General features: G+C 42.0%; 1 protein-coding gene and 1 long non-coding RNA gene across 4 annotated transcripts in view; both read left to right on the top strand.

Annotated features, from left to right (window-relative positions):
* Positions 1 to 484: 484 nt before the first annotated feature.
* On the top strand, positions 485 to 6187 carry LOC148114269 (uncharacterized). The gene is made up of 3 exons (XR_015733948.1): positions 485 to 620; positions 5004 to 5264; positions 6119 to 6187. It is a non-coding gene; the product is annotated as an uncharacterized LOC148114269 (long non-coding RNA).
* A 17413-nt stretch (positions 6188 to 23600) lies between these two features.
* CAPN7 (calpain 7) overlaps positions 23601 to 26357 on the top strand; it is a 53382-nt gene continuing 50625 nt past the window's right edge. Inside the window, exon 1 of one of the 3 annotated variants that reach the window (XM_060685868.2) lies at positions 23601 to 24443. In XM_060685868.2, coding sequence (XP_060541851.1) covers positions 24342 to 24443 — 102 coding nt within the window. In that variant the 5' untranslated portion in view covers positions 23601 to 24341. The remainder of the gene's footprint in view (positions 24444 to 26357) is intronic. The other 2 variants (XM_060685873.2, XR_009620956.2) reach the window with 2 other exon arrangements.

The following is a 26357-nucleotide window of genomic DNA, read 5'->3' on the forward strand; positions in this document are numbered from 1 at the left end:
TATATTCCCCTCTTAGATTTCACTTTCTTTTGGGTCTCTAATTTTTCTCTATGTGATTGTTCACCATTTTCACATCGCTTTAGAGAATCTTTCTTTCAGAATTTATTTTCTTTGGGGTTAATCTCTAGTCAAGAAGTTGAAAATCACGTCACCCAGTTCCAGTCTACTGTTCACACACCACTCCAGCACATTTCTTTCTTCAGTTGTCCCAGCTTCACAGCAGCCATAATGGCCACCTCTCTTCTTTGTTGTTGGATGGGAGGGTGCCTCGGATCAAGCAGAAGAGCTACTGCTCTCTGCGACCTGTAAGGTGCCCCTCCTTTCTTCGTCATCCTTCAGGGTGCCTCTAGCCCCTTAGAGCCCCCCAACGAGGATTCAGCCGAGGTTCATGAAGCCCCGCTACCTACAACAGTCCTGCAGCGATGCCAAATTGGAAGTCCTGTGTTACCTGCAATTCATATTTGTTGCTAGTTTGGTTATCCTGGTTAGGCCCATATATAAGAGACTGTAGGCTTTCTTGTAATAGTAATATTTATTTCTTTTCTTCCTCAGGAACACAATTAGACAGGCACTAATCTGGGAGGAGCAAGAACTTATATACAGAGAAGGCGGGGCTAATGGTAAGTACTAACCAATGGTAAGTGACACAATGACATCACACAATGACATATAAACAAGCACACATATTTACAGATATCAGGTTAGGTATTTTCATCTGTAACAAATCCCCCTCTAAAATACCTAACTAATGGTGGGTTATTAAGATTATATATGCACATCAAGTTTGGAAGTCAAATACATATGTTGTTTGGTTGGCAATGGCTTAGTGAGGATATCAGCAATTTGTTCACTAGTATTGCAATGGATAGCTTTAATAAATCCTATACTTGACAGTTGTCTTACATGTTTATATTTTATATCGATATGTCGAGATCGTTGACCTATTGCTTCGGAAGCTGATATATCAATTGCTGCCTTATTGTCCTCATTGATAATAATTGGATAAACAGGTTCATCCCACACATTGGTTAACAAGTCATCGAACCAAGTTAGATTGTTGACCGCTTTGGATAAACAAACATATTCGGCTTCCGCTGTGGAAGTGGCAATTAAATTCTGTTTGCCTGTGTACCAGTGCACCGCACAGCCATTTATAAGAAAAACATATCCAGAAGTACTTTTTCTGGTTTTTGAATCAGTAGCCCAATCAGCATCAGCGTAGCAGGTCAAAGTTGGTTTTTCAGAAATGAATGGTTCTAAGAATAAGCACATATCAATGCTAGACTTTAGATATTTTAGAATCCTCTTAATTCCTTCCCAGTGGTATGAGTTAGGATTGCTTACATGTCTTGACAACAAATTTACAGCAAGGGTGATATCAGGCCTGGTCCAATTAGATATGTATAATAAGGACCCAATAATTGATCGATATAACGTGTTATCCTTGAATGGTTCGTACTCATTATACACATTCCTATAAAAATCAGTTGACATAGGAGTATCACAAATTTTTGAATTAATTAAATTACATTTTTGTATGAGTTCCATAATCTTGTCTTTCTGAGATAATTTGAACCCCTTATCTGTTTTGTCAATTTGGACTCCTAGATACTTATTTACCTTTCCTAATATTTTTAAGTTGAAATTTTTGCCTAGTTGTTCAGCGAAATTATCACATTTAATTTTGTCGTGTCCAAAATACAATATATCATCAACATAAATCAAAACATATTCAATAGAATCATTATTTTTTTTTGTGAAAAAACAAAAATCAGATGAAGTAGCTACAAAACCCATATTTTTAAGTATCTTTGATAAGCACTCATACCACCGCTTACCGGACTGTTTTAGTCCATAAAGGCTCTTGTTTAATAGCCAAATTTCTCCCTTTTTTGTATCCTTTCCTGGGGGTGCTTTCACATAAATTTCTTTATCTAGATCAGCGTGCAGATAGGCTGTCTGCACGTCAAATTGATATACTTCCAGATTTAAGATAGAAGCTAACACTAGTGCTGTTTTCACGCTTTCTGATCTAACGGTTGGGGAATAAGTGTCTTCATAGTCATCCGGAAATCTTTGGGCAAAGCCTTGAGCCACCAACCTGGCTTTGTATAGGAATTTACCATCCTCTAGCTCCTTGATTTTATAGATCCACCTAGTGCCAATAGGGGATTTCTCAGTGGGCAGGTCTGTTGGTGTATATACATTTAGTTCTCTCAAACTGTCCATCTCTTTTTTCATTGCTTCCTCCCACTTACTTTTTTCTTCTAGGGGTAGCTTAAGTATGTCATCATATGTGTTAGGAGTCAGGTGTTTAGCTTGGATAGACAGTACGTAATCATCTAATCTTTTAGGAATTATGCCCCTATTGGATCTAATGGGCCTATTCTGGGGATGTTCATCGCTATGCATATACTTAGCTTCTTTTTCGGTTAATTGATCTACTTTCAAAGTGGGGTGTCCTTTTTTCCATTCATCATTAACTATTACTGGGCATTTGATTCTGTTAGTAGATGTGGATTTGGGGTTCGTATCTGATGTGTGATGTTTTGCGTGCGTGTGTGTAATATTTTTTGATTCTGGGTAAATTTCATTGAGATGTAATTTTGACCAGTTCATGTGTTCATGAAACACGGCAGATCTGGATACAATGAAGTGATTATTTTTATCAATGAAGCGATATCCCTTGGTTCCTGATTCGTACCCCATAAATATCAGTCTTTTGGATACTTTCTCTCCTTTGCGTCTTAACTGTGAGGGCACATATACATCAGCAGATACACCAAATACGTGTAAATGCCCAATTTTTGGTTTCCTTCCATACATGAGTTCGTATGGGGTCTTATTGATTGTACTGGACCATAAGCGATTTATAGTGTAATTGGAATAATTAAGGGCTTCAGCCCAGAATGACTGGTTTAAACCAGCATCATCTAACACACATTTAACCATGGTTTGTAGCAAACCATTCTTCCTTTCAGAGACTCCATTTTGGAATGGGGAAAATGGACAAGATTTAAAGTGCAATATTCCTTGTGATTTTAGCCAAATTGAAAATTCGTTGGATAGGAATTCCGACCCCCTGTCAGTCATTATTTGTTTGATTTTGGTATTGTATTGTGTTTCTACCATTTTAAAGAACTCCTTAAATTTTTTGAAAACCTCACTTTTGTGGTTAAGGGTGTATACAAAACCAAATCTACTATAGTCATCGACTATGGTCAGGAAGTATCTTTTTTTGTATTTAATTGAAGGTTTTAATGGGCCTACTACATCCATATGAATTAGTTGAAAGGTTGATTGTGTGGTGCGGGTGGCTTTTTTGGGTTTTGGCTTGTTTTTAATTTTGGAAGAATTGCATACAGAGCATTCTAAGTAATTTTTACAGTTCTTTATTTTTAAATCTTCGGAACACTCTAACATTTTTCGTATGACTGGAAAGCTCGCGTGTCCTAGCTTTCTGTGGAGTAAGTGACTACAATTATCGTGAATAGGTTTTCCATTGTTTAAATTTTCAGACATATTAGTATCAGTGTTTGATGCATTCTTATCATTATTTTCATCATGGCTATCTGAATTTGGTTTTTTGTTTCTTAATTGATAGTTTGCATAGACTAGTTCGTTATCTTGTGGCAGTAGGTATGTTAGTCCATCATTTGTAAATAGTTTACCTATGTTTCTGTTGTTCTTAGTCATGAATACCTTTCCACCTCTGAAAGTGGTTTCTATTGCATTGTCTAAGCTTAACTTTAGGGTTGCCAATATGTTATTTGGAATTTCGGGCACAAATAGTACCCCCTCTATTTTTCCTATACCTTTTATATGCGTGTCTCCTATTCCTCTCACTAGGACTCTATTTTGGTTTGCTACTTTAATATAATATTTCTTTTCAGTGAAGTTACTTAATATTTCTCTATTATGAGTTGTATGGCATGTGGCTCCTGAATCTATGAGCCAGGTGTTGAGTGAATCAGATATCAAAGTGTTATTATTTCTTATTCCATATAGTGATCCTTTCTTATTTTCTCTAGGGTTATTTCTGTATGTTTGTCTTTCTCTAGAGTGTGGTGATTCTCTTCTCTTATACCTGTAATCTGGGGAGGTTCTGTCTAAAAAGTGTATTCTTCTATCCTTGTGTTTATATGAGTCACTGTATCCTATATTCTTGGGACAGTCTCTACTCTGATGTCTTTCAGATCCACATGTGAGACATTCATGTGGGTATCTGTCTCTGGCCCTGAAATCAGTCCTTCTTTGATTTCTACCTTCTCTTTGTTGTGTATATCGCTCTCTTCTAAGTCTATCTTCAGTAATAAGCTTATTGGTAAGGTTTTCTAAAGTAATTTGCTCTATACTTAGGTTATCTATTAGTGTAATGTAGTTATCCCAGCTGTGATCTAGTGAGTTAATTATAATGCTTTTCATGGTGTTGTCAGAAATGGTTTCTCCCCTTTGAATAAGGTCTGCTCTTACAGCGTTTAAATTCAAGATATGCTCACTCATGGATGTATCATGTTTTAGTTTGGCAGAATAGAATTCCCTAGAGATTTTTGTGGTAGTGGCTACATTTTTGCTATAGAACAGTCTGAATAATTTTTGATATACTTCAAATACAGTTAAATTATGCTCTATACTGGGGAGTATACTTGGGGAAATAGAAACAATTAACATATAGTATGCTTTGTGGTGGAGGCAGTCTATTTCATAGGTCCAAGGCTTATTTGGTGGGTTATCAATAAAAAATAAAACATTTTCTTTCATATATACAATCTGTAAACACTGATCCCATTCCATTAAGTTGCTTCCATCTAATTTCAATTTTATAAAGTCTGGAGGTATTGTCCCTGAGTGTAGTGAGGTGTTATTCATGTTTAGTAGCTGTCCATGATTTAAGACCTTAGCATACTCACAATAAGGTCTGGGTATGGTAGATGTATGTCTGTATTTACTTATCTCTATGTTGCGCTGACTTGTATTTATGTTTCCTTCTTCTTTCTTTGCAGGCTCGTTCTGGGCATGCTCAGTCCTCATTTTTCTCCAGCAGTCGATGAGGGAGGTTCCTGTGTCTGCAGCTTCTGGGGTGAAGTCCCAGACGGCCTTCTGTTGCTCTGCTTTGTTTCCGGAGGGCCTCTGGTGACTGAAGAATGCCTGGGGTGCTGCTCTGCTCATCGGGGAGTCTTCTCTGAGGTCGTCAGTAAGTGGAGCTTGAGGCGGGCCGCCATTGCCAATGGAGCCGGGTTGTTCAGGGAGCTGCTCTTCAGTAGGTAAGTATGATTGCCAGCTTGTCTTTCTTCGGGTGGCTAGGCCTTTCTTTAGACAGTCTATTTCTTTTTGGCCTTTGGTAGATGGTAGTTTAGAATTTTCTATTTCATTTTCTGGTTGTTTGTTTGGTATTGTTAGTTTAGTCCCGAGTGCTGCAGTTAGCACCTGTATAGCATTGTCTATTTCTACTTCAGTAGGTTGAGCTTTGTTTTGTTTAAATAATTGTTTTTTATTTGTTTTTGGACTCGGGTAATCATCTTCTTGGTAGGTTTTGTTTTTTATTTCGTAGTTTGAGGTTTGGAATTCTTTTAGTAATTGGTCAGGCATTTTAGAGGTATTAGGTGGGTAAGATGGCTGCCATGAAAAAGGCGGGAAGCTGTCGCCATCTTTGGTGTCATTTTTGAAGTCAGGGGTTGAATTTCTTACCTTGCAGTTTTCTTGTTTGTTATTTTCGTTATCTGCTGCTGTTCCGTGGTCGTTTATTATGCTGCGGATTTTCACAAGCAGATTTGATTCAGCTGTAGTTGTTTCTATTAATTCTAGTATTTTTCTTTTTACCTCATCTTCTTTGTTTGGTGTTAGCAGTTCATTTTCTTGTAATTGCGTTTGTTTCTTAATATTTTCAAGTGGTGTATATTTGTCAGGAGTTAGTTGAGCTGCCATTCTTTTCGTTATGTATCTGGTGGCAGGTCTTCTTTTGTCGTTATGTGAGTCTTGCATCTTTATGTTCGGTTGGGCCTACCAAACCATCCTCTTGCTACCAATTTGTTGCTAGTTTGGTTATCCTGGTTAGGCCCATATATAAGAGACTGTAGGCTTTCTTGTAATAGTAATATTTATTTCTTTTCTTCCTCAGGAACACAATTAGACAGGCACTAATCTGGGAGGAGCAAGAACTTATATACAGAGAAGGCGGGGCTAATGGTAAGTACTAACCAATGGTAAGTGACACAATGACATCACACAATGACATATAAACAAGCACACATATTTACAGATATCAGGTTAGGTATTTTCATCTGTAACAATATTACATCCCTCCATCGTTTCTCTTTCTTTCTCTCTCTCTCTCACATACACAAAGACATTTGATTGCTTGAAACTTTACATCTACCATAAGCAAACACTTCTCACAATCGTCCTTTTCTTAAGCAGCAGCAGCCAGGTAGAGAGGGGGAGCCAATTTTGATGGGCTGCATGGCTTTCTGCCTCATCGTAGCAGCAGCCCAAGCAACACCCAAGCTCCAGGCCTGGCGGACTGTAAACTGAGGTCGCTGCTTGCTCCAGAGCCACAAGATGAGCTGAGGAAGAAAGGGGCCCTTGGCTGCAAGGTTGCCTGGTGCTGTGGGCAGGACTGGGGTTAGCAAGAGTGTGCCAGAAACATCTCCAGGCATGCAGAGACAGAACTCCCAGCCCTTGCTGGCTCAGCTGATCCGCAGGCCACGGTTAAGGGGCCAAGCAGCCACGAGATGATCCGGGAAGGGAAAGGCTGCCTCCTGTGCTGGCCACCCCCACCCCCTTCACTAGGCCCATTATTTTACAAATGTATTTATTATTAGCCCTGGATGCTATCTTTTACTTTGGATCTTCAGGGCTGCCATACTTGGTGGATGGGCATCCTGTGGGAAACGGGAGGGGTGTTGGATGGAGACAGAGTGAGTTGTAAAGCCATAACAATCTTTTCCCTGGGAGTCAAGCACATTCAGCCTGCATCTGGAGAGTCATGACTGGGAAGCAACTCCAGTTGAGACAGGGACATGATTGGACCATGTGATGGACATGTGGGTGCAGGGGAAGGAACTTTGATATTGATTTGGGTGGGAAAAACCCAGAGGCCTTTCAGATTCGGTTTTTCCCAGATATGCCACTATGACATCTCTAATAAAATGGAACTTTGAGGAGTATGTCTGCTTGGAGTTTTACTTCTGCTGGGGGTGTTATTTGGAACCCTGACATTAACCCTTTTAAAAAAATCTACCCAGCTCCCTGCTCTATTGGGTGCTGTCTGGGATCCTGAGCCCCGGGCACCAGCTTGATTGCCGGGCGGCATAAAGACTCAGGAAAGATGGAAGAGAAGATGGCAACCACGGAAGGAGCTATAGGGACTAGCTCAGAGGTAACCCTCAAGACCATCTCCCCTTCAGAGAGCATGGTGGCAGCACTGGAGACCGTGGAGGCTGACCGTCAGCAAGGCACCTGGCCCAAAGAGCTGGCACCCTGGCAGATCGCTCAGCCAGAGCCTTCCCAATGGGGTGAAGCCCCGGGAACCATGCCGTCTCAGGAGTTGGCAGTTGAGGTGACGCTTCAGGAGCCCCGGATCACAATGGGAAGAGCGGAGTGTGCACAGGTCTTCAAGTGGAGAACGGCAAGACTTCCTGAGCCCAGCAATTCTAGGGAATGGAGTTTCCGCTGCTGTCGTGGAGCCAGTCGCTAGCAGGTCTTCTGGAACAATTTGACCAACTCAGTATGGGCAGTGTTGCCCAGCCTCCCCCAAACAGCCAGCCCAGCTGGGTCTTGACCCAACCCACATTCACCTTCCTGAATCAAGGAGTCGTGACTGTCCAGAGTGGAGCTCCGACTTGGTTTCACTTGGCACAAAGCAGATCGCACCTTAGCCTCCCTCATCAGGCCCAGTCCACCGGGATGACAGCTTCTGTGGGAATTGGCCCCATACAGCAAGGGCCTCTAGGCCAATCCAGTCCGGGATTGCAGGGGGAACTGTTGGGGCTGCCGAGACCCAACAACCGCCCCCCCCCCATCACCAGTCAGCCATCAGACTGCCTCCAGCCAACCAAATCCCTCCTGGCTGGGCCTTTTACCCCAGCCAGGGATGGGTGCAGTACCAGAGGATGTACCAGCTCTAGGCCCACAGCCTATACCAGCCCCGCAGCCTGCACTGCCAGCCACCCCTCCCCCATGGTTCAGGGTGACATTTGACGGAACCCTGGGAAAGCTGGCCTATTTCCTGAACTGAATTTGATTCCACCTTGACCGCTATGGGGACTAGTACCAAACTAATCAGGATATAGTTTCGGCAATTGTTTTTTTTATATTAAAAGTTTTTTATTTTTCAATTAGAAAGATAAACATTCCATCTTTCCTTATGCAGTGTGGGTTCAAACATCTCTGTGCAACATCGTTCACCATTTGCCACATCATTAACATTCACATTCACATTATTTCTCTAAACTTAATATTATAATATATTAAACATTTAAAAATTGTAAAGCTCTCCATTTTCTTCTTAATATCTTCTAGTGATACCATATTAACATTAAACATCATTATTCCCATCATACATATACTAACAATTTTCATCTTATTTATATCTCTATTTTAATGTATTTTCTACTTGTTCTTTACCCTTCTTCATTTCCAAACTCCTTTTGTATTCTCCAACCATTGATAAAATATTTCCCATATCATACTGTATAATATTCAGTTTGTTCTTTCTCCTTGATGAACAGATTCTCCTTAATCTGTTCATTTCTGCACATTCTACTATTTTCCTTATCAGTTTTTCATCAATAGGATTATCTCCATTTTTCTAATGTTGTGCAAATACAATTCTAGCTGCAGTTAATACATGAATAATTAAATATATATTCTCTTTATTATAGATTTCAGGTAAGATTCCAGGTAAGCAGAAATATTTCTGGTTTCAATTCAATACGTTGTTGTACCATCTCTTCCAATCATATCCTAATTTTTATCCAATACTTCTTTGCTTCTCCACATGTCCACTACATCTGATAGTAAGATCCAGGTATTTGATGGCACTTCCAACATTTAGCTGATTTATCTTTAAACATTTTTGCCAACCTTGCTGGTGGTAAATGCCATCTATAAAACACCTTATACAAATTCTCTTTATATGCAGTTGACATCGTTAATTTATAATTCCTGTCCCACAATTTCTGGCATTTATCTAGTTCTATTGTATAATCAAAGTTTTTCGTCCATGCTATCATTGTCTATTTTACTTGTTCCTCTTTCAGTTTTATACCCAATAAGTAATTATATAGTTTCTTTATTAATCTTTCTTCTGTTCCTGTTAAAATTTTATGTAACTCCATTAATTCTTTGTAAAACCCCTGTAATTTAGCATCTTTCTCATATCTAGACTGTATCTGCACGTGTGTACCACATTATATCGATCCCTTGCTCACTCATTTCTTCTTTTGTTTTAAGTCCCCCTTCTTCATTCAAAATATCTTTATATCTGACAATATTTCCCATATTTATAATATTTGAATGAATCAATGCTTCCATTGTTGAAAGCCAAACTGATATCCTCAAATAATGTTCTTTAATTTTCTCCCATAATAATGCATTCCTTATATAATGTCTCTGAAAATATCCATGTATCTTATTTTTTCCATACCATAAAACTGCATGCCACCCCAGTTGTAAATTGTGTCCTTCTAAGGTCAATAATCTTATATTCCTCAATACAATCCACTCTTTCATCCATGCTAGTACTGCAGCCTGATAGTACAATTCCCAGTTTGGTAGTCCAAAGCTTCCTCTTGCATCATTTTCAAACCAATTCTTGCTTTTTTCCCTTGCCAAATATACTTACGTATTATTTTATTAAGTTCTTCAAAATATTTCTTTTCCAGTTTTATCGGAATTGTCTGGAATAAATTCAATAATCTTGGCAATATATTCATTTTGATTGTTGCTACTTTCCTACCAGAGATAGTTGCAGATTCTTTCACTTTTCCAGATCTACTTGGATTTGCTTCAGCAACTTATAATAATTATCTTCCTTAATTGTTACACATCTGACTGTCAGCTGGATCCCTAAATATTTAACTTTCTTTACTATCTGAATATCTACATTCTTTACTAATTCTTTTTTTTCTTATCAGTGAGATTTTTAACTAAAATCTTAGTTTTCTCTTTATTTATTTTCAGACCTGCCATTTCTCCATATTCTTCTATTTTTTTTATTAGTTTAGGCCCTCTTGTTGATAGATCTTCCAGAATAAAGGCTAAATCATCTGCAAATGCCTCCAATTTATATTGTTCCCTTTTAATCTCCATGCCTTTTATCCCTGTGTCGTCTAAGATTTCTATTTAATATTTCAAACGTCAATATAAAAATAATGGAGACAGAGGACATCCTTGTCTTGTACCTTTCTTAATACTTTCTCAGTCATATCTCCATTTACCATCACTTTTGGGGTTTGTTTATTGTATATTGTCTTAATCATTTTAATAAATCTCTCCCCAAAATCCATCATTTTTAACTGTACTAGCAAAAATTGCCAATTCACATTGTCAAACGCTTTCTGTGCATCTAAGAAGATCAACGCCATTTGCTTCTCTCGATGTGTGTCATAATACTCCAAGGTATTCAGAATTATTTTCACGTTATCTTTAATTTGTCTCTTAGGTAGAAAACCATTTTTATCTGGGTGTATGAATTGGTTTAAAAATTGTTTTAGTCTTTCTGCAATTATTGATGCAATTATTTTATAATCCACATTTAACAAGGATATTGATCTATAGTTTTTTATTTGTTGTAAGTCTGCATCTTCTTTCGGTATAGGGGAAATATATGCTTCCATCCATGAATTTGGTGTCTTTGCCTCTAACTAAAGTTCATTAAATATGTCCAACTTTGGTTTGCTCAGTTTCCTGCAATTCTTTATATAATTCAGCTGGTAGACCCTCCAGTCCTGGTGTCTTCCCATTCTTTTGCCTCTTAATTGCTTTTGTTAACTCCATCATAGATATACGTTCATCTAGCGCTGCTTTAACTGTTTAGGTATTTTAGATATTTCTGCTTTTTCTAAATATTGTTTTATTTTCTCTTCTGATATTAACTCTTGCTCATATAATTTCTTATTTTTAATCACTTTCTTTTTATCTTCATTTCAGTAGTGAATTTCCCCTTCATTATCCATTAATTTGTCTATCTATTTCTTTTTTTTCTCTCTTTTTTAATTTATACGCCAGCCATCTTCCTGGTTTGTTAGCATTTTCAAAAAGATTTTAACACTTTCAATTTTCTGTGCTAATTTTTTTGTGTGCATTAAGCTCATTTTATGTTTCATTAAGTCCATTTGGTTCTTTATTTCCTTTTTTTGTGGATCTTTTTGTAATTCTGTTTCTAATGTCTTATACTCTTCTTCTAATATTCCTTGATTTTGTTTCTTCTTTCTGTTCTGTTTTCCTCTGTATGTTATAGCTAATTCCATGATAAATTCCCTAATAAGCCAAAGGGTCCTCCTGGGGTGGGGGAGAGAGGCAGTTAGGTACTGACTGGCCTAACCTCCTACATTTATCTTGTTTCAGGACACGTTCATCAACTGAGTGGGGGCAGCTTGTCAGCCCTGGAGGCCATCTTTTACTTTGGATCTTCAGGGCTGCCACACTTGGTGGATGGGCATGCTGTGGGAAACAGGAGGGGGCTTGGATGGAGACAGGGTGAGATGTATAGCTATAACAACATCCTTTTCCCTAGGAGTCAAGGATGTTCAGCCTGGAGAGGTGTAACTGGGAAGCAACTCCAGTTGGGACAGGGACGATTGGACCATATGATGGACATGTGAGTGCAGGGGAAGGAACTTTGATATTGATTTGGGTAGGGAAAACCCAGAGGCCTTTCAGATTCAGTTTTTCCCAGATGTGCCAATATGACATCTCTAATAAAATGGAACTTTGAGGATAATGCCTGTCTTGGAGTTTTACTTCTGCTGGGGGTGTTATTTGGAACCCTGACATTTATCTTTTTAAAAAAATCATATTAGTGGTCTGTGGGATTTAAAATTATGAATTTAGTGGTCCCTGAGGTCCGAAAATTTGGTGACCGCCATCTTAGTGGGTCGAGGAGGCCTTTTGCGCTTGTTCTATCACTAGCCCCCCCTCCCCCCATGGCATTCCCCACCCTGAGATACCTCATGTGCACATTGGTATTCTTGAATTGTGAGCTCTTGGGAAAGTATCCACTCCTTGTGTATTGCAAACAACCATTTCCAGTGGAGAAAACAGGACAAAGCAAGTGAGGAAATATTTTCCTTTGCTATATTTCCAGTGTGAATTAGACCATGGCAGGGTCCCTACAGGACAACCCTTTTAAGGATTATGTATATAAAAGCAACTAACTTACTTCTGTTCTTAAATGCTAAAGCTGCTGCTCTGATCAACTATCAGGATACTCCCATGAAATGCAAGCATGGGATAAACTGAGCCTGGTTTGTTATCAGTCTTTTAAGTGGCCACAAACTACTAGCAAAAGTGGCATTTGATCACAAGGCAAGGAGGCATCAAGAAATGTTTCCCTTTTTGCATTTGAGCATCCAAGAAGGGACAGGAAAGACTGTCAGGGCATTTATTAATCCCATGTTTGGCTCTGGGACTAATTACCCTGGTTTAATTAGAGGAGATGAATCGTGGCTCCTCCTTGTTTGCAATATTCTGAAAAGAAAGCCCGAAGAAAAGTTTCTAATAAAACTCATTTATTTGTTATAAAGAAAATAAAACACCTCACTAACTAAGAAAAGTTAATTGCTACATTTTTGAAAGTAATTCTTGCCGGCTATCTCAGCCGGACCTTGCTGGAAAGAGAACAAAGGAAAGAAGTGTGTGAAGCAAGTGAAGGAATGTGGGTGGATATGGAAACACGTAGCTTACTGATAAGAAGTTGGCAAACTATGGAGAGTCTGACAGTCCAGAAATGATGAGTTCAGCTGGCAAATAAAATAACGCAGTGACATTCCCCTTCTTTGCCAGTTGAGCGAATATCAGTACATCATCAAATAAGGCACATCTTCTTACGCAGATACTCATGTTGAGCTGCTGGAAGTGGTTTGTTGAGCATATCAGCAATTTGATCATGTGTAGATACATATTGCATTTTGACAAAACCTTTTTTCACTAAATGTTTTATGTTTTGGTAACGGATGTCAATGTGTCTGGACCTAGAACCTGTAAAATGTGATTCAGAAATATAAACCACCGATTCATTGTCTTCCATCACAGTGATCGGTCGGATCGGGTGTGTCCAGATATCTGTGACTAAAGCATCAAACCAAGTTAGAGAATTACATGCATCTGAAACACAAGCATATTCAGCTTCGGTAGATGAACAAGAAACAAAATTCTGTTTACGTACTTGCCAATAAACAGGACATCCATTTAAGAACATCATATAACCTGAAGTACTTTTACGTGATTTCTTATCACTTGCCCAATCAGAATCTGCATAACAACATAATTCTGCATAATCAGTATGTGTTGGTTCTAACAATAATTTCATGTGTTTGGTGTATTTTAGGTATCTCAATAATTTCTTAATACATGTCCAATGAAACTGTTTTGCCTTCCCTACGTGTCGAGATAAGAGATTAACACTAAGTGCAATGTCGGGTCTGGTCCAACTACTAATGTACAATAGTGACCCAATGACAGAACGATAAAGTGTTTGATCCTCGAATTCAGGACTTGCTTCTTGTGTCAAGTTGTGAAAATCTGTTTGCATGGGTGTCTTTGTTGTGTTAGCATCTTTCATGTTGCAATGATGCAAAACTTGTTCAATTTTATCTTCTTGTGAAAGACTAAACCCCTTCTGTGTTTTTTCAATCTGAACACCTAAATAAGTGCTAGTGTGACCTAATGATTTCAATGTGAAGTATCTCTGCAAAGCTTTGGCAAAAATTTCACTCATTTGCTTATTTGGACCAATATAAACAATATCATCAACATAAACAAGAACTATCTCATATGCATTGTTAGATCTTTTTGTGAACACGCACTCATCAGTTTCGGACTTAATAAAGCCCATTGAATTTAGTTTGTCAGTAAGACATAAGTACCTTAAGTACTTAATGTACATTTAGTGTACATAAGTACATTAAACCAGATTGTTTCAGACCATAAAGACTTTTGTTTAGGAACCAGGTATCCCCTTCTTGCTGTCGGAATCCTGGAGGACTTCTCACGTAGATCTCTTCATCTAGGTCTGCATGTAGATAAGCCGTGTCAACATCAAACTGGAAAACTTCTAAACCAAGGATAGTTGCAGTTGCTAAAGCAATTTTTACACTCTCAGTTCTGACTGTCGGTGAGTAAGTATTTGTGTAGTCCTCAGGATAACGTTGAGCGAAACCCTGAGCTACAAGTCTGGCCTTGTACAGTGACTCACCATTTGGTTTCTTTTTGATTCTGTAGACCCATCGAGTGCCAATGACCTTTTTGTTTGCTGGAAGTTTTGCAGGTATAAACACTTTAAGTTTCTTTAGACTGTCCATTTCAACCTGCATTGCTTCATACCATTTGTCTTGCTCCGAATCAGGGAGCTGCTTGATTTGTGTGAAATTATCAGGTGGAAGTGTAACATTGCAAATCAAAGGCAAGGGTGCTTTTGTCAGTTGCCAAGAATATCGTTGTGGAGGGATTCCTTTTGTGACCCTCTTGGAACGTCTCGGAACAACTGTCCAGTCTTCTTCTGCTTCGTCCTCGTCCTCACTTTCGTCGCTAGCATCAGCATCCGCGGCTTGCGAAGACAGAACATCGGGTTGAGAAGAATCAGTGGAATCTTGATCATCAATCTGTGTGGCATCAGCAGTATCATCTCTAGGAAAATAAACTCCAGGATCATTGGAATGAATCCTGGACCAGTCAATATCTTCTTCAAAATTAGCAGATTGGGAAATCACAATTGCATGTTTAGAGTCAATAAATCTGCTCCATTTTGAATTATTATCAATACCCATAAATCTCAGTCTCTTTGCTGCTGGACCTCCTTTTCTTCTTTGAGCTAAGGGAATGTTCACCATAGCGTATGAACCAAAAATATGGATGTTTTTAAGATCAGGCTTGTAGCCATACAACATGAAGAAAGGAGTCTGATTTATTACACTGCTCCAAGTACGGTTGACAATGTAATTTGCATACTTGATAGCTTTACCCCAGTATATCATATCAAGGTTGGCGTCTTCTAGGAGACAACGCATCATGGTTTGCAGTACCTCTCCGTTGTGAGCCGGTATGTCAGGGGGTGAAGTCTGATGAATAATTCCATTCTTACGCATCCAGTCCTGGAAACGCTGAGACATGAACTCGGCACCACGATCACTTTGGATTCTGGCGATGCGAACTTGGTGTTGGGTAGAAACAAGGGTTGCAAAGTCTTTAAAGATCTGAAAAGTCTCTGATTTTTCTTTCATAGGATATACATATCCATATCTAGAGTAATTATCAACAATTGTTAGAAAATATTTTCTACCACCAAATGATGGCGGGAAAGGACCAACTATGTCAATGTGAACCAAATCAAAAATGCGTGTTGACAGGTGTGTAGCGCGTTTGGGAATGGCTGCTGCTTTGGATTTGGCCTTCTTGCATACAGCACAATCCAAAAACACCTTACACCCCTTTAGATCCAAACCTTTTGCGAACTCCGGCATCTTCCTAAGAACACGGAAACTGGCATGCCCCAATCTTCTATGCCATTTATGGATACACCTGGAATGCAAAGGTTTACCAGTTAGTGAATTCTCAACATTAACATTTTTATGCGGAACCTCAGGCTTGCTCTGAGCAACCTGTTTACCAATTCTATTTTTGTTGGCTTTAGGAGCCTTAGGGGTAGCAACAGGATCTCTCTCTGGAGCATCTCTCTCTGGGCCTGTGCGTTCCCTTTTTGGAGTTTATATACTTGCCTGTGTTTGTGTTTTAGGCTTTGGCTTTAAGTAATAAACACCACCAATTAACATGGTTTCAGCAACAATATCTCCATCTTTAACTATGTAACTTGCTTTTTCAAGGTGGTGAACTTGGAACTTTAACATTCTAGACAAGTGACACTGACTAAGCAAATTACTGGTTGCTGTTGGTATGTAATAAACATCAGGAATGAATGCATCGAGCTCTTCAACATAAACAGTTCCTTTTCCTTTGACCTGACAAGGATGATTTGAAAAAGAATAAAGTTCACGTAGCTCAGGTTCAGGCTCGTGCATCTCTGTGAAAAGTTCCTTTCTGTAGGTAACATGCAATGCTGCACCACTGTCCAAAGTCCACAGGAGTCGTCTGTCGTACTCTGGTTGAGGTTGTGGATCATTGGTTAAAGCCAATGTGGCGAGTGAAGTTTGTGGATCACGCTGGGGACCACGACGACCTTGTCTTCCGCCTCTGCTTCTGCCTCTGGAATCTATTCCTCTAGGCTGGTATGTGACGGGGACAATCCTCATTGGGGACAATCCCGGGTGGCATGTCCCACACAATTGCAGGTGTAGCATCTTGGCGTCCTTGGAGCGTAGGTCCTTCCTCGGAAGGGGCGTCTAGCTGGAGCTCTTGATGCGGGTGGTCCTCTCAAATGTGGCGTGGCCAACATGAATGCCTCTTCTTCAATTAAAAGTCTACAGACATTGTCCACTGTGCGTTGAGCAATTGGGACTTGGTTAATTTTTGTAACAGCATCTTTCCATTCATAATTCAAAGAGTTAATAATGATGCTGATCATTTGAATATCTTCAATGTTATGGCCTCTTTCTCTCAATTCTGTTCTCAGTCCTTTCAGTTTGGTCAAATGTCCTCCAATTTGTTCACCAGGTTTCAATCTCGAACCGTGGAGTTCAGACATGAGTAAACATGAAGATTCAATTGAGACAGGCCTGTAGCAATTTTCCAATTCAGCCCAAATTTGTCGGGCTGTTGCGTTTGGTGGAAAAGTGACCTGCAGTTCAGTATCCATGGACATCAATAATGTTGTGCAAGCCCTTATCTCTAAATCTCTTATTGCATAAGTCCAAGGTTGAGCAGGAGGATTAAAAACCATAAAATGAGTGCCTTCTCTAAGAAGCAATAGTGTAATCTCACTGACCCAGGCTTTGTAATTGTGTCCTGACATTTTTAGTTTTGACTCACCAGTTAGTGGAGAAACAGAAAATGCCTGGTGAGGAGCCTGCATTTGATATGCTGGCTGTGCTGGCAGAAAATGCCTGTGGTATTTGCTGTGCCTGTTGTGGACCTAAAAATGGTCTTGGTTGTGCCATTGGAGGTGGGCCAGGAGGTGGCCCTATTTGCACTTGTGACTGGGGCACATATGCAGGCATTTGTAGCTGCTGTGGCTGATGCACTGGAATCTGCTGTATTCCAGTTGCCATTTGTGCTTGAGCTGCAATATTGGCATGACCTGCTGGAGATGCAATCATTTGCCTTTGCTGCATAAAGTGTGCCTGTGTTCCATCTAAAAAGGCACCATCACCACCAGGGGGTGTTGGAGTTTGAGCCTGTGGAGACACTTGTGGCATTTCAGCTTGAATCTCTGAGTGAGTTAGAGACAGGTTTGCCAGGGTCTGCTGTAGTAATTTAAAATGTTCATCTAAGCTCCTTTCTCTTTCAGCTTCCTGTAGTAAATTACTTTCGCCAGCAGATGGTGCTGCACCTTTAGCTTCGGGCAGCCCAGTTACAAGAAATGATTGCGTGGCAGGTTTATATGTAACTTGATCAGGGAGACTTTCATGTGACGTATGCAGTGCCGTCTGTCTTAATTGGCCTGACACAGAATCCACCAGGGGGAGTGTCTTTGGCTCCGAGGAAGAAGACAAGATGGCGCTTTTTGAAAAATTTAAGTCACGGGATTCTTCCTTATCTTGCTCAAGCATAAACAAATCTCTCTTAAATCGAGACAGTTCATTTTCATAATATTTTACATGCTCACGATAGGATTTGATGGCCATCTCACGCTGGGTGAGCTCAGGGCTTTGAGAAGAATAATTAATTACTTCTCTCTCTGTGTGGGGGTGAAAAAGCTTTGTCGTTTGTGGAAACTTTCTTGGCCTGGCACCAAGCACATCGTAATCTGTGGGCTCTGGTAGAATAGATTCATAGCATGCAAATTGAGAAGAAAAAGCTACCAACCTCAGTCGCAGTTCATTATCTTCAAAAGCAGCTGTTCTGATATCTGTCCTTTGATGTGTTTCCGAAAGCATTTTCAGATCTTCTTCACCCATGGCACCTTCTTGTTCCAATTGCGTAGCCGTAGCAAGAGGCTGGAATCTTGAGGGCGTTACTATCTCCTGTTCTTCTTCCAAAGAGGATAAAGCTCTGTGCTTCATTTTTCCTTTTTTCTTCTGTTTCGGCATCTTAGCAATATAATTAGCGTACCTCAGTAGCTAAAAACTAATTGCCTATGCGCTCTTATCAGAAGTAACAAAACAAGGAAAAAAGCCATAAATCAAACCGTCCTCGTGCTACCAGATGTCAGGGCATTTATTAATCCCATGTTTGGCTCTGGGACTAATTACCCTGGTTTAATTAGAGGAGATGAATCGTGGCTCCTCCTTGTTTGCAATATTCTGAAAAGAAAGCCTGAAGAAAAGTTTCTAATAAAACTCATTTATTTGTTATAAAGAAAATAAAACACTAACTAAGAAAAGTTAATTGCTACATTTTTGAAAGTAATTCTTGCCGGCTATCTCAGCCAGACCTTGCTGGAAAGAGAACAAAGGAAAGAAGTGTGTGAAGCAAGTGAAGGAATGTGGGTGGATACGGAAACACGTAGCTTACTGATAAGAAGTTGGCAAACTACAGAGAGTCTGACAGTCCAGAAATGATGAGTTCAGCCGGCAAATAAAATAACGCAGTGACAAAGACAAAGAAAAAAAAAGAGAGGAGAAAGAGAGCAAGGAAGGAAAAAGAAGGAAAGAAGAAGACAGAAAGGAGAACGAAGAGGAAAAGAAAAAGGGGGAAAGGAAGGAAGATTATAATGAGAGTGAGGGTCTGAGGTAAACCCTGCTTTAGCACTTTGCTACCAGCAGCCCTGCTGCCTTGTCCCCTCCTCCTGACCTCTCCTGGTGGTCTCCCATCCTATCACTGACCTACACACTTTGCCCTCCTCCACACACCATGAGCAACCTGGCCAAGGAGAGTGATCATAGCAGCAGTGGGAGCTGGCCACATCCATCCTGGCCACACCATCTCAGCCACACACACCCTGGCCACGCCCCCCCCAAAGTCAACCACAATCCTGATGTGGCCCTCAGTGAAATTGAATTTTGACACCTCGGTCCTAGCAGCTTCACTTTTGCTGCCACTACTTGAAGCAGGGTGGATCTTATATGTACGTAGTTCCGACTATTTTCAACACCATTCCCAGAGTCATAGAATTAGGAGCGGAGAATAATAATAATAATAATAATAATAATAATAATAATAATAATAATAATAATAATAATAATAATAATAATAATTTTATTTCTATACCGCCCTTCTCCCGAAGGACTCAGGGCGGTGTACAGCCAATTTAAAAACACAAGACACAACAATGATTAAAATTTAAAATAATTAAATAGATTTGGCCGGTTTAAAACCCCAAAAATTTAAAATACCCCAATTTAAAATCATTATGTTGATAGCCCGGCCTGGCGGAACAACAGGGTCTTCAATGCGCAACGAAACACCCGGAGGTCGGAGATCTTACGTATTTCCAGGGGCAGTTCATTCCACAGGGCTGGGGCTCCCACAGAGAAGGCCCTCCCCTGGGTGTCGCCAACCGACATAACTTGGCCGATGGCACCCTGAGGAGACTCTCTCTGTGGGAGCGGACTGGCCAGTGGGAGGCTACTGGTGGCAGAAGTCGGTCTCGAAGGTACCCGGGTCCTATGCCATGGAGCGCTTTAAAGGTGGTAACCAGCACCTTGAATCGCACCCGGAAGACCACTGGGAGCCAGTGCAGCTCGCGCAGGAGGGGTGTCACACGGGCCCGAGTTGCGCCCATAATCACCCGCGCGGCCGCATTCTGGACCAGTTGGAGCCTCCGAGTGCTCTTCAAGGGGAGCCTCATGTAGAGAGCATTACAATAGTTCAGCCGGGAGGTGACAAGGGCATGAGTGACCGTGCGCAAGGCGTCCCGGTCCAGAAAGGGCTGCAACTGGCGGATCAGGCGAACCTGATAAAAGGCCCCCCTGGCCACGGCCGTCATATGCTCTTCTAAAGACAGCCGTGCGTCCAGGAGGACATCCAGATTGTGAGCCCTCTCTGTTGGGGGCAAAGATTCACCCCCAATAGTCAGCGATGGCACCTGCTGACTATATCGGGACACCGGGAGCCACAGCCACTCGGTCTTGGACGGGTTGCGTCTGAGCCTGTTCCTCCCCATCCATACCCGCACGGCCTCCAGGCAGCGAGACATCACATCAAGGGCATCATTGGGGTGGTCTGGGGTGGAGATGTACAGCTGAGTGTCATCAGCGTACAGATGACACTTCACCCCAAAACCACGGATGATCTCACCCAGCGGCTTCACATAAATGTTGAACAGAAGAGGCGAGAGGACCGACCCTTGTGGCACTCCCCATGCGAGACACCTCGAGGTTGACCTCTGCCCCCCTGCCAACACGAACTGCGAGCGGTCGGAGAGGAAGGAGGAGAACCACCACAGAACGGTGCCCCCTATTCCTAACCCTCTCAATTGCTGCAGCATGATACTATGGTCGATGGTATCAAAAGCCGCTGAGAGATCTAATAGGACTAGGACAGAGGAGCAACCCCTGTCCTGAGCCCTCCAGAGATCATCCACCAACGCGACCAATCCTGTTTCTGTGCTGTGCCTCCGCCTGAAGCCCGACTGGCACGGGTCTAGATAGATAGCTTCATCCACGTGCCCAGGCAGTTGTCGTGCCACCACACTCTCAACAACCTTCGCAGTTGTTATTGCTATTTCAAACTTAAGAAAAATTAATGTTAAGGATTTAGTCTGAGGTGGCTCGAGAGTTCATGGCTTCCATGATGGCCATGGACCTTACTCAGTTAATTCATGACCCCACTCACACGGGCGGACACACTCTGGACTTAGTTTTTGTCTCTGGTCAGTGGTCGAGTGGCCTTAATACAGAGGATATAGTCATCAAACTCTTGTCATGGTCTGACTACTCGCTCCTTCAATTGGACTTTCTAACTGCTGCACCCCGCCGCAGGGAGGCGGGACCGGGACTGACCAGGTGGTTCCGCCCCAGGCACCTGATGGATTCTGATAGGTTCCAGATGGAGCTTGAGCCATTTCCTGAGACTCTGGCTCATGACTCGGCTGAAGACCTGGTGGCCGCCTGGGATAGTGTGGCCGCCGGGGCCTTGGACCACGTCGTGCCTTTGCGGCCTCTGACCCAGCACCGAACTCACCTGGCTCCTTGGTTCTCCGAGGAGCTGAGGGAGATGAAGTGCCGGAAAAGATGCCTAGAAAGCAGTTGGAGGACCAGCCACTCTGAATCCGACCAAACACCGGTGAGGTCTCATATTAAGACCTACCTAGTGGCGATAAAAGCGGCGAAATCTAGCTATTTTGCCGCTCTTATTGCGTCATCAGATAATCGCCCAGCCACCGTGTTTAGGGTGACCCGCTCCCTCCTCCATCTGGGAGTGCGGGATGATCCCTTGCAGGGTCGAGCTGAGGATTTTGTGCAGTATCTGCATGACAAGATCGCTCAGATTCGGGAAGGGCTGGCCTCTGACTGGGTATGTCCGGACAGGATGACTGAGGCAGGTCTTGAGAGTGTTATCTGGGAGGAGTTCGATCCTGTGGCTACCGAGGACGTGAACAGGATCCTGGGATGGTTGAACGCGACCACGTTTATTGGACCCGTGTCCCTCCTGGTTGGTACTGGCTTCCCGGGAGGTTACACGAGGCTGGCTCCAGAGGATTATTAACGCTTCTCTGAGTGAGGGGGGTCCTGCCGGCCACTTTGAAAGAGGCGGTGGTGAGGCCCCTCCTCAAGGAGCCCTCTCTGGATCCGGCTATTTTGGCTAACTATCGTCCAGTCTCCAACCTTTGCTTCATTGCGAAGGTTGTTGAGAGTGTGGTGGCGCGGCAGCTTCCCCGGTACCTGGATGAAGCTGTCTATCTAGACCCGCTCCAGTCTGGCTTCTGGCCTGGGTACAGCAAGGAAACGGCATTGGTCGCGTTGGTGGATGATCTCTGGAGGGCTCGGGATAGGGGTTGTTCCTCTATCCTGGTCCTGTTAGATCTCTCAGCGGCTTTTGATACCATCGACCATGGTATCATGTTGCACCGGTTGAAGGGGCTAGGGGTGGGGGGCACCATTCTGCAGTGGTTCTCCTCCTACCTCTCTGACCGGTCGCAATCTGTGTTGACAGGGGGGCAGCGGTCGACCCCAAGGCGCCTTGCTTGTGGGGTGCCACAAGGGTCGGTCCTCTCGCCTCTTCTGTTCAACATTTATGTAAAGCCGCTGGGTGAGATCATCCGTGGCTTCGGGGTGGAGTTCCATCAGTACGCTGATGACACCCAGCTGTACATCTCCACCCCAGGCCACCCCAACAATGCCCTTGAAGTGATGTCCCAGTGCCTGGAGGCCGTGAGGGCCTGCACGGCTGTCTTTAGAAGAGCATATGATGGCCGTGGCCAGGGGGGCTTTTTATCAGGTTCGCCTGATATGCCAGTTGCATCCCTTTCTAGATTGGGACTCCCTACGCACGGTCACTCAGGCACTCGTCACCTCCCGCCTGGACTACTGCAATGCTCTCTACATGGGGCTCCCCCTGGGGTGCACCCGGAGGCTCCAGCTGGTCCAGAATGCGACTGCACGGGGGATTAGTGGAGCAACGGGGCACTCCCATGTGACACCTCTCCTGCGCGAGCTGCACTGACTTCCGGTGGTCTTCCGGGTGCGCTTCAAGGTGTTGGTGACCACCTTTAAAGCGCTCCATGGCTTAGGGCCGGGATATTTACGAGACCGCCTTCTGCCACCAATAGCCTCCCACCGGCCAGTTCACTCACACAGAGGGCCTCCTCAGGGTGCCGTCCGCCAAACAGTGTCGGCTGGCGGCCCCCAGGGGGAGAGCCTTCTCTGTGGCGATGCCCGCCCTCTGGAACAACCTCCCCCCAGAGATACGTACAATATCAGTCCTCCAGATTTTTAGTCGGGCCCTGAAAACTTATTTATTTCACCTAGCTGGGCTGGCTTGATCCCAGTTTTTGGTTAATTTTAATTGATTTTAATTGGGTTTGTTTTAAATTGTGGCCAAAATATTTAATTATTTTTAAACTGTTTTAAAATTTTGTATGTTCTGTTTTATTCTGGCTGTTCACCGCCCTGAGTTCTGCTGGAGAAGGGCGGTATACAAATTAAAACAAATAAATAAATTAGTACTGGAATTTTCATTCATTTGTGGTCTTTTCGCTATATCAGGATTCTTTGTGGTGGTTAAATTTTTCTCAGTTTATAGCCGGATGATCACTAGACACCAATTTGCAGCCCAGAGAGTAAAAACAAAATAATACAACACCGTGAAGTAATGAAAATTCTTCATTACTCATCCATTGTACAACACACACACACACGCACGCACGCACGTGCGCGCGCGCGCGCAAAAGAGGTTTTATAATGAGACGCTTTGGAAATCAAAAGGATACGTCATTATAGAATTGGGCAGAGAATTTGAGCGGGGATGAACAGCGATATAAGTAACAAGTAAACCGGTTGCAGGCTAGTTCATATCTTCGGGGGTCATGGAAATTTAGTTCTGAAAGTCCAAATCGATTGCGCCTGCGCCTCTTGGGAGAGTGGGGCCGGGAAGTTCATAAATTGGAGCAAAGATATATAGGCCACCGTCAGAAGACATGCAGGAAACTGAAGCTCCGGGACTCATCTAATGGTCGCCCACTTATGTGCAGTTTAGATCTGATCCACAAAAAGACGATTCGGTAGAAGGAACAGTTAATTATAGGTGTGAATCTAACTTGAATCGATATTGGCAGCTGTTCCTGTAAATCGGAAGAATAAGGGAAATTCCGCGTTGGAGAGCAAAATTGTTTTAAATGCCTGTGATAAAATGTTTGCCCTCTGAAACAAGCCAAAATCAACAGACGAGTTTTTCGAGCGCCACGAGAATCGATTACACTTTGGTGCCAGACATTAAGGCGGGGATCTCTAGTTCGCATGCGTCTACAGTAAAAAAATATCCCTGCAAGAAAAACGCGCCTTTCCCTTTTCCGGGATGGGGCGGGGCTACGGGTATTGCCCTGACGTCAGCGAGCAGGAAGCGGAGACCTAAAGTAACTGGGCCGCTGAAGCGAGGGGGTCCCTGGGCCGCGCGGCTCTTCCTCTGCCATGGACGGTGCAGCGCAGGAACAAGATGCGGTGAAGTTCGCGCAGCTGGCCGTTCAGAAAGACCAAGAAGGGAAATACCAAGAAGCGGCGTTTTACTACAAGGTGCAGACAAGGGGTGGCTGGGGGCCTTAGCGCTCACCCTGTCGGAAGAGGCGGGTGGCGAGAGACGATAGAGCGCTGATTGACGAAGCAATTCGTATTTGCTCTGCTGCCTATTTATTGGGCTAAAATTACTTCCGGCAGCTTCATCAAACCTGACTCCTAACTGAATTAGCCTTTGGGGATTAAGAACTCGGAATAATAACTACCTTGAGTTTCTTTTTCTCAAAATCGTTATTTGTAGCTCCGATTGGCTGAGGTTAATGTGAGTGATTAGTGGGGTCTGTGATTCTATTTCCAATTCTTTTCTCCATCTATAACTTTTTCATTCGTATATATAGTAACTGGATAGAGAAAACATGGGGAATCAACACTTATTCGTGATAATTAGATGAATAAACTCACTTTAATTCACATTTCCGTCCAGTGATTTTCATGAATGTTTGTTGATATATAGCTGAACTCTAACCTCAGGATTGCACTGAGGTTAAAAAGCACCAAAAGCATGAGAGCACAGTTTTTAAAAAACTTGGACAGAATTATCTTATACTCATTAAGTATAATGAGTCTTATACTTTTTTTATAGGCACAAATCCACACCTTGCAAAATGTGAGGTATAACAATTTGGCCCTACATTGCAAACAGTGGATTGTAGTTATTTCCATAATGATTGGAAAATCTAGCATTGAAAGTTCTGTGCATGAGATGAGTTGGTTTTATTTCTTCATTCCACACATTAGTAGATAATTCTTCTATGATTAAATAACTTAATTTGCTCATTCTGTTTACTGTTAATTTAGCACAAATGGAAAACAGCTTATTAGTTTGTAATTTCTGCTATTTCCTCACTACAGTTGATGCCTAAAATATGAAGGCTCCACCGAAGATTTCCTATATAGGGCAAAGGATGAGCATCATCTATCTAGAGCATAGGTGTCAAATTCAATTGCATCACATGATGTATTGTGACTTTTTTGCCTTTGCAGAGCCGAAGTGGGCGTGGCCTGTGCATGACGCATCTGGCCCGCAGGCCACCAGTTTGACACCCCTGTTTTCTAGAGCAAAATTGATATTAAAATAGTATTGTAGAATATTTGAGGATTAAATTTATATTTGATAAGGTATGCGTCCAATTGATATTTCAGATTAAATAGAGAAGATATCTGAATATATTCTTGTTAACTTCACTTCAGTAGAATTGTGCTTGAAAGATCTAAGTACTATACATCTCACCTGCAAATAATCTACTTTTTTGTAGAGCACCATAATTGGTCTGATAAATTTGATGTGAATCTATGAATTAATTTCATAGTTTCCCCTTGGGGATTGAGTCAAATCTCTGAAGTATATCTAGAAAAAGAGAAATATTCTGCCACATGATTTGGCATGATGCTGTAATGAATTGAGCTATTGTAGATCAACTTGTTCTGGATCAAACTTGCTTTTGATCTAACTCTAGCCAATCAGTGAATTTCTTAAACTGGTGTTAGGTAGGTAATTTACTAATAACATTTACAATTCTCATTGGCCTCAATATTGGGGGCATGAAGAAGGTATATAAAGTTAAGCCACATAACTTCCACTTCAATTTTCAGAAGGATCAGTGTAGATTCTTTTAGCATAGTAGCAGCAGCAGCCTTTAGAATAGAATTTATTCTGTTCCTTACAGAAAAATATTTACCTCATTGGGCATTAACATTGGTGGTTCTGGAATGGAGATATGGTAATAGTCCCCCTCCCCGTGATACTATTGCTCTAATCTGGAGTTTGTAATTTTGCAGTGGGTGTTCTTTCTTGGTATTTTGAATTAATATTGTACTCAATAATGGTTCAGCTTGCTCAAAGAACTAGCATATGTTCTTCCTGTTACCATATAATTCCTCAAAAATCTCTTAAAATATTTCCAAAATTTTATT

This window comes from Pantherophis guttatus, chromosome 4 (assembly GCF_059756535.1).
Source record: "Pantherophis guttatus breed Tessera chromosome 4, ASM5975653v1, whole genome shotgun sequence".
NCBI classification, from domain to species: Eukaryota; Metazoa; Chordata; class Lepidosauria; order Squamata; family Colubridae; genus Pantherophis; species Pantherophis guttatus.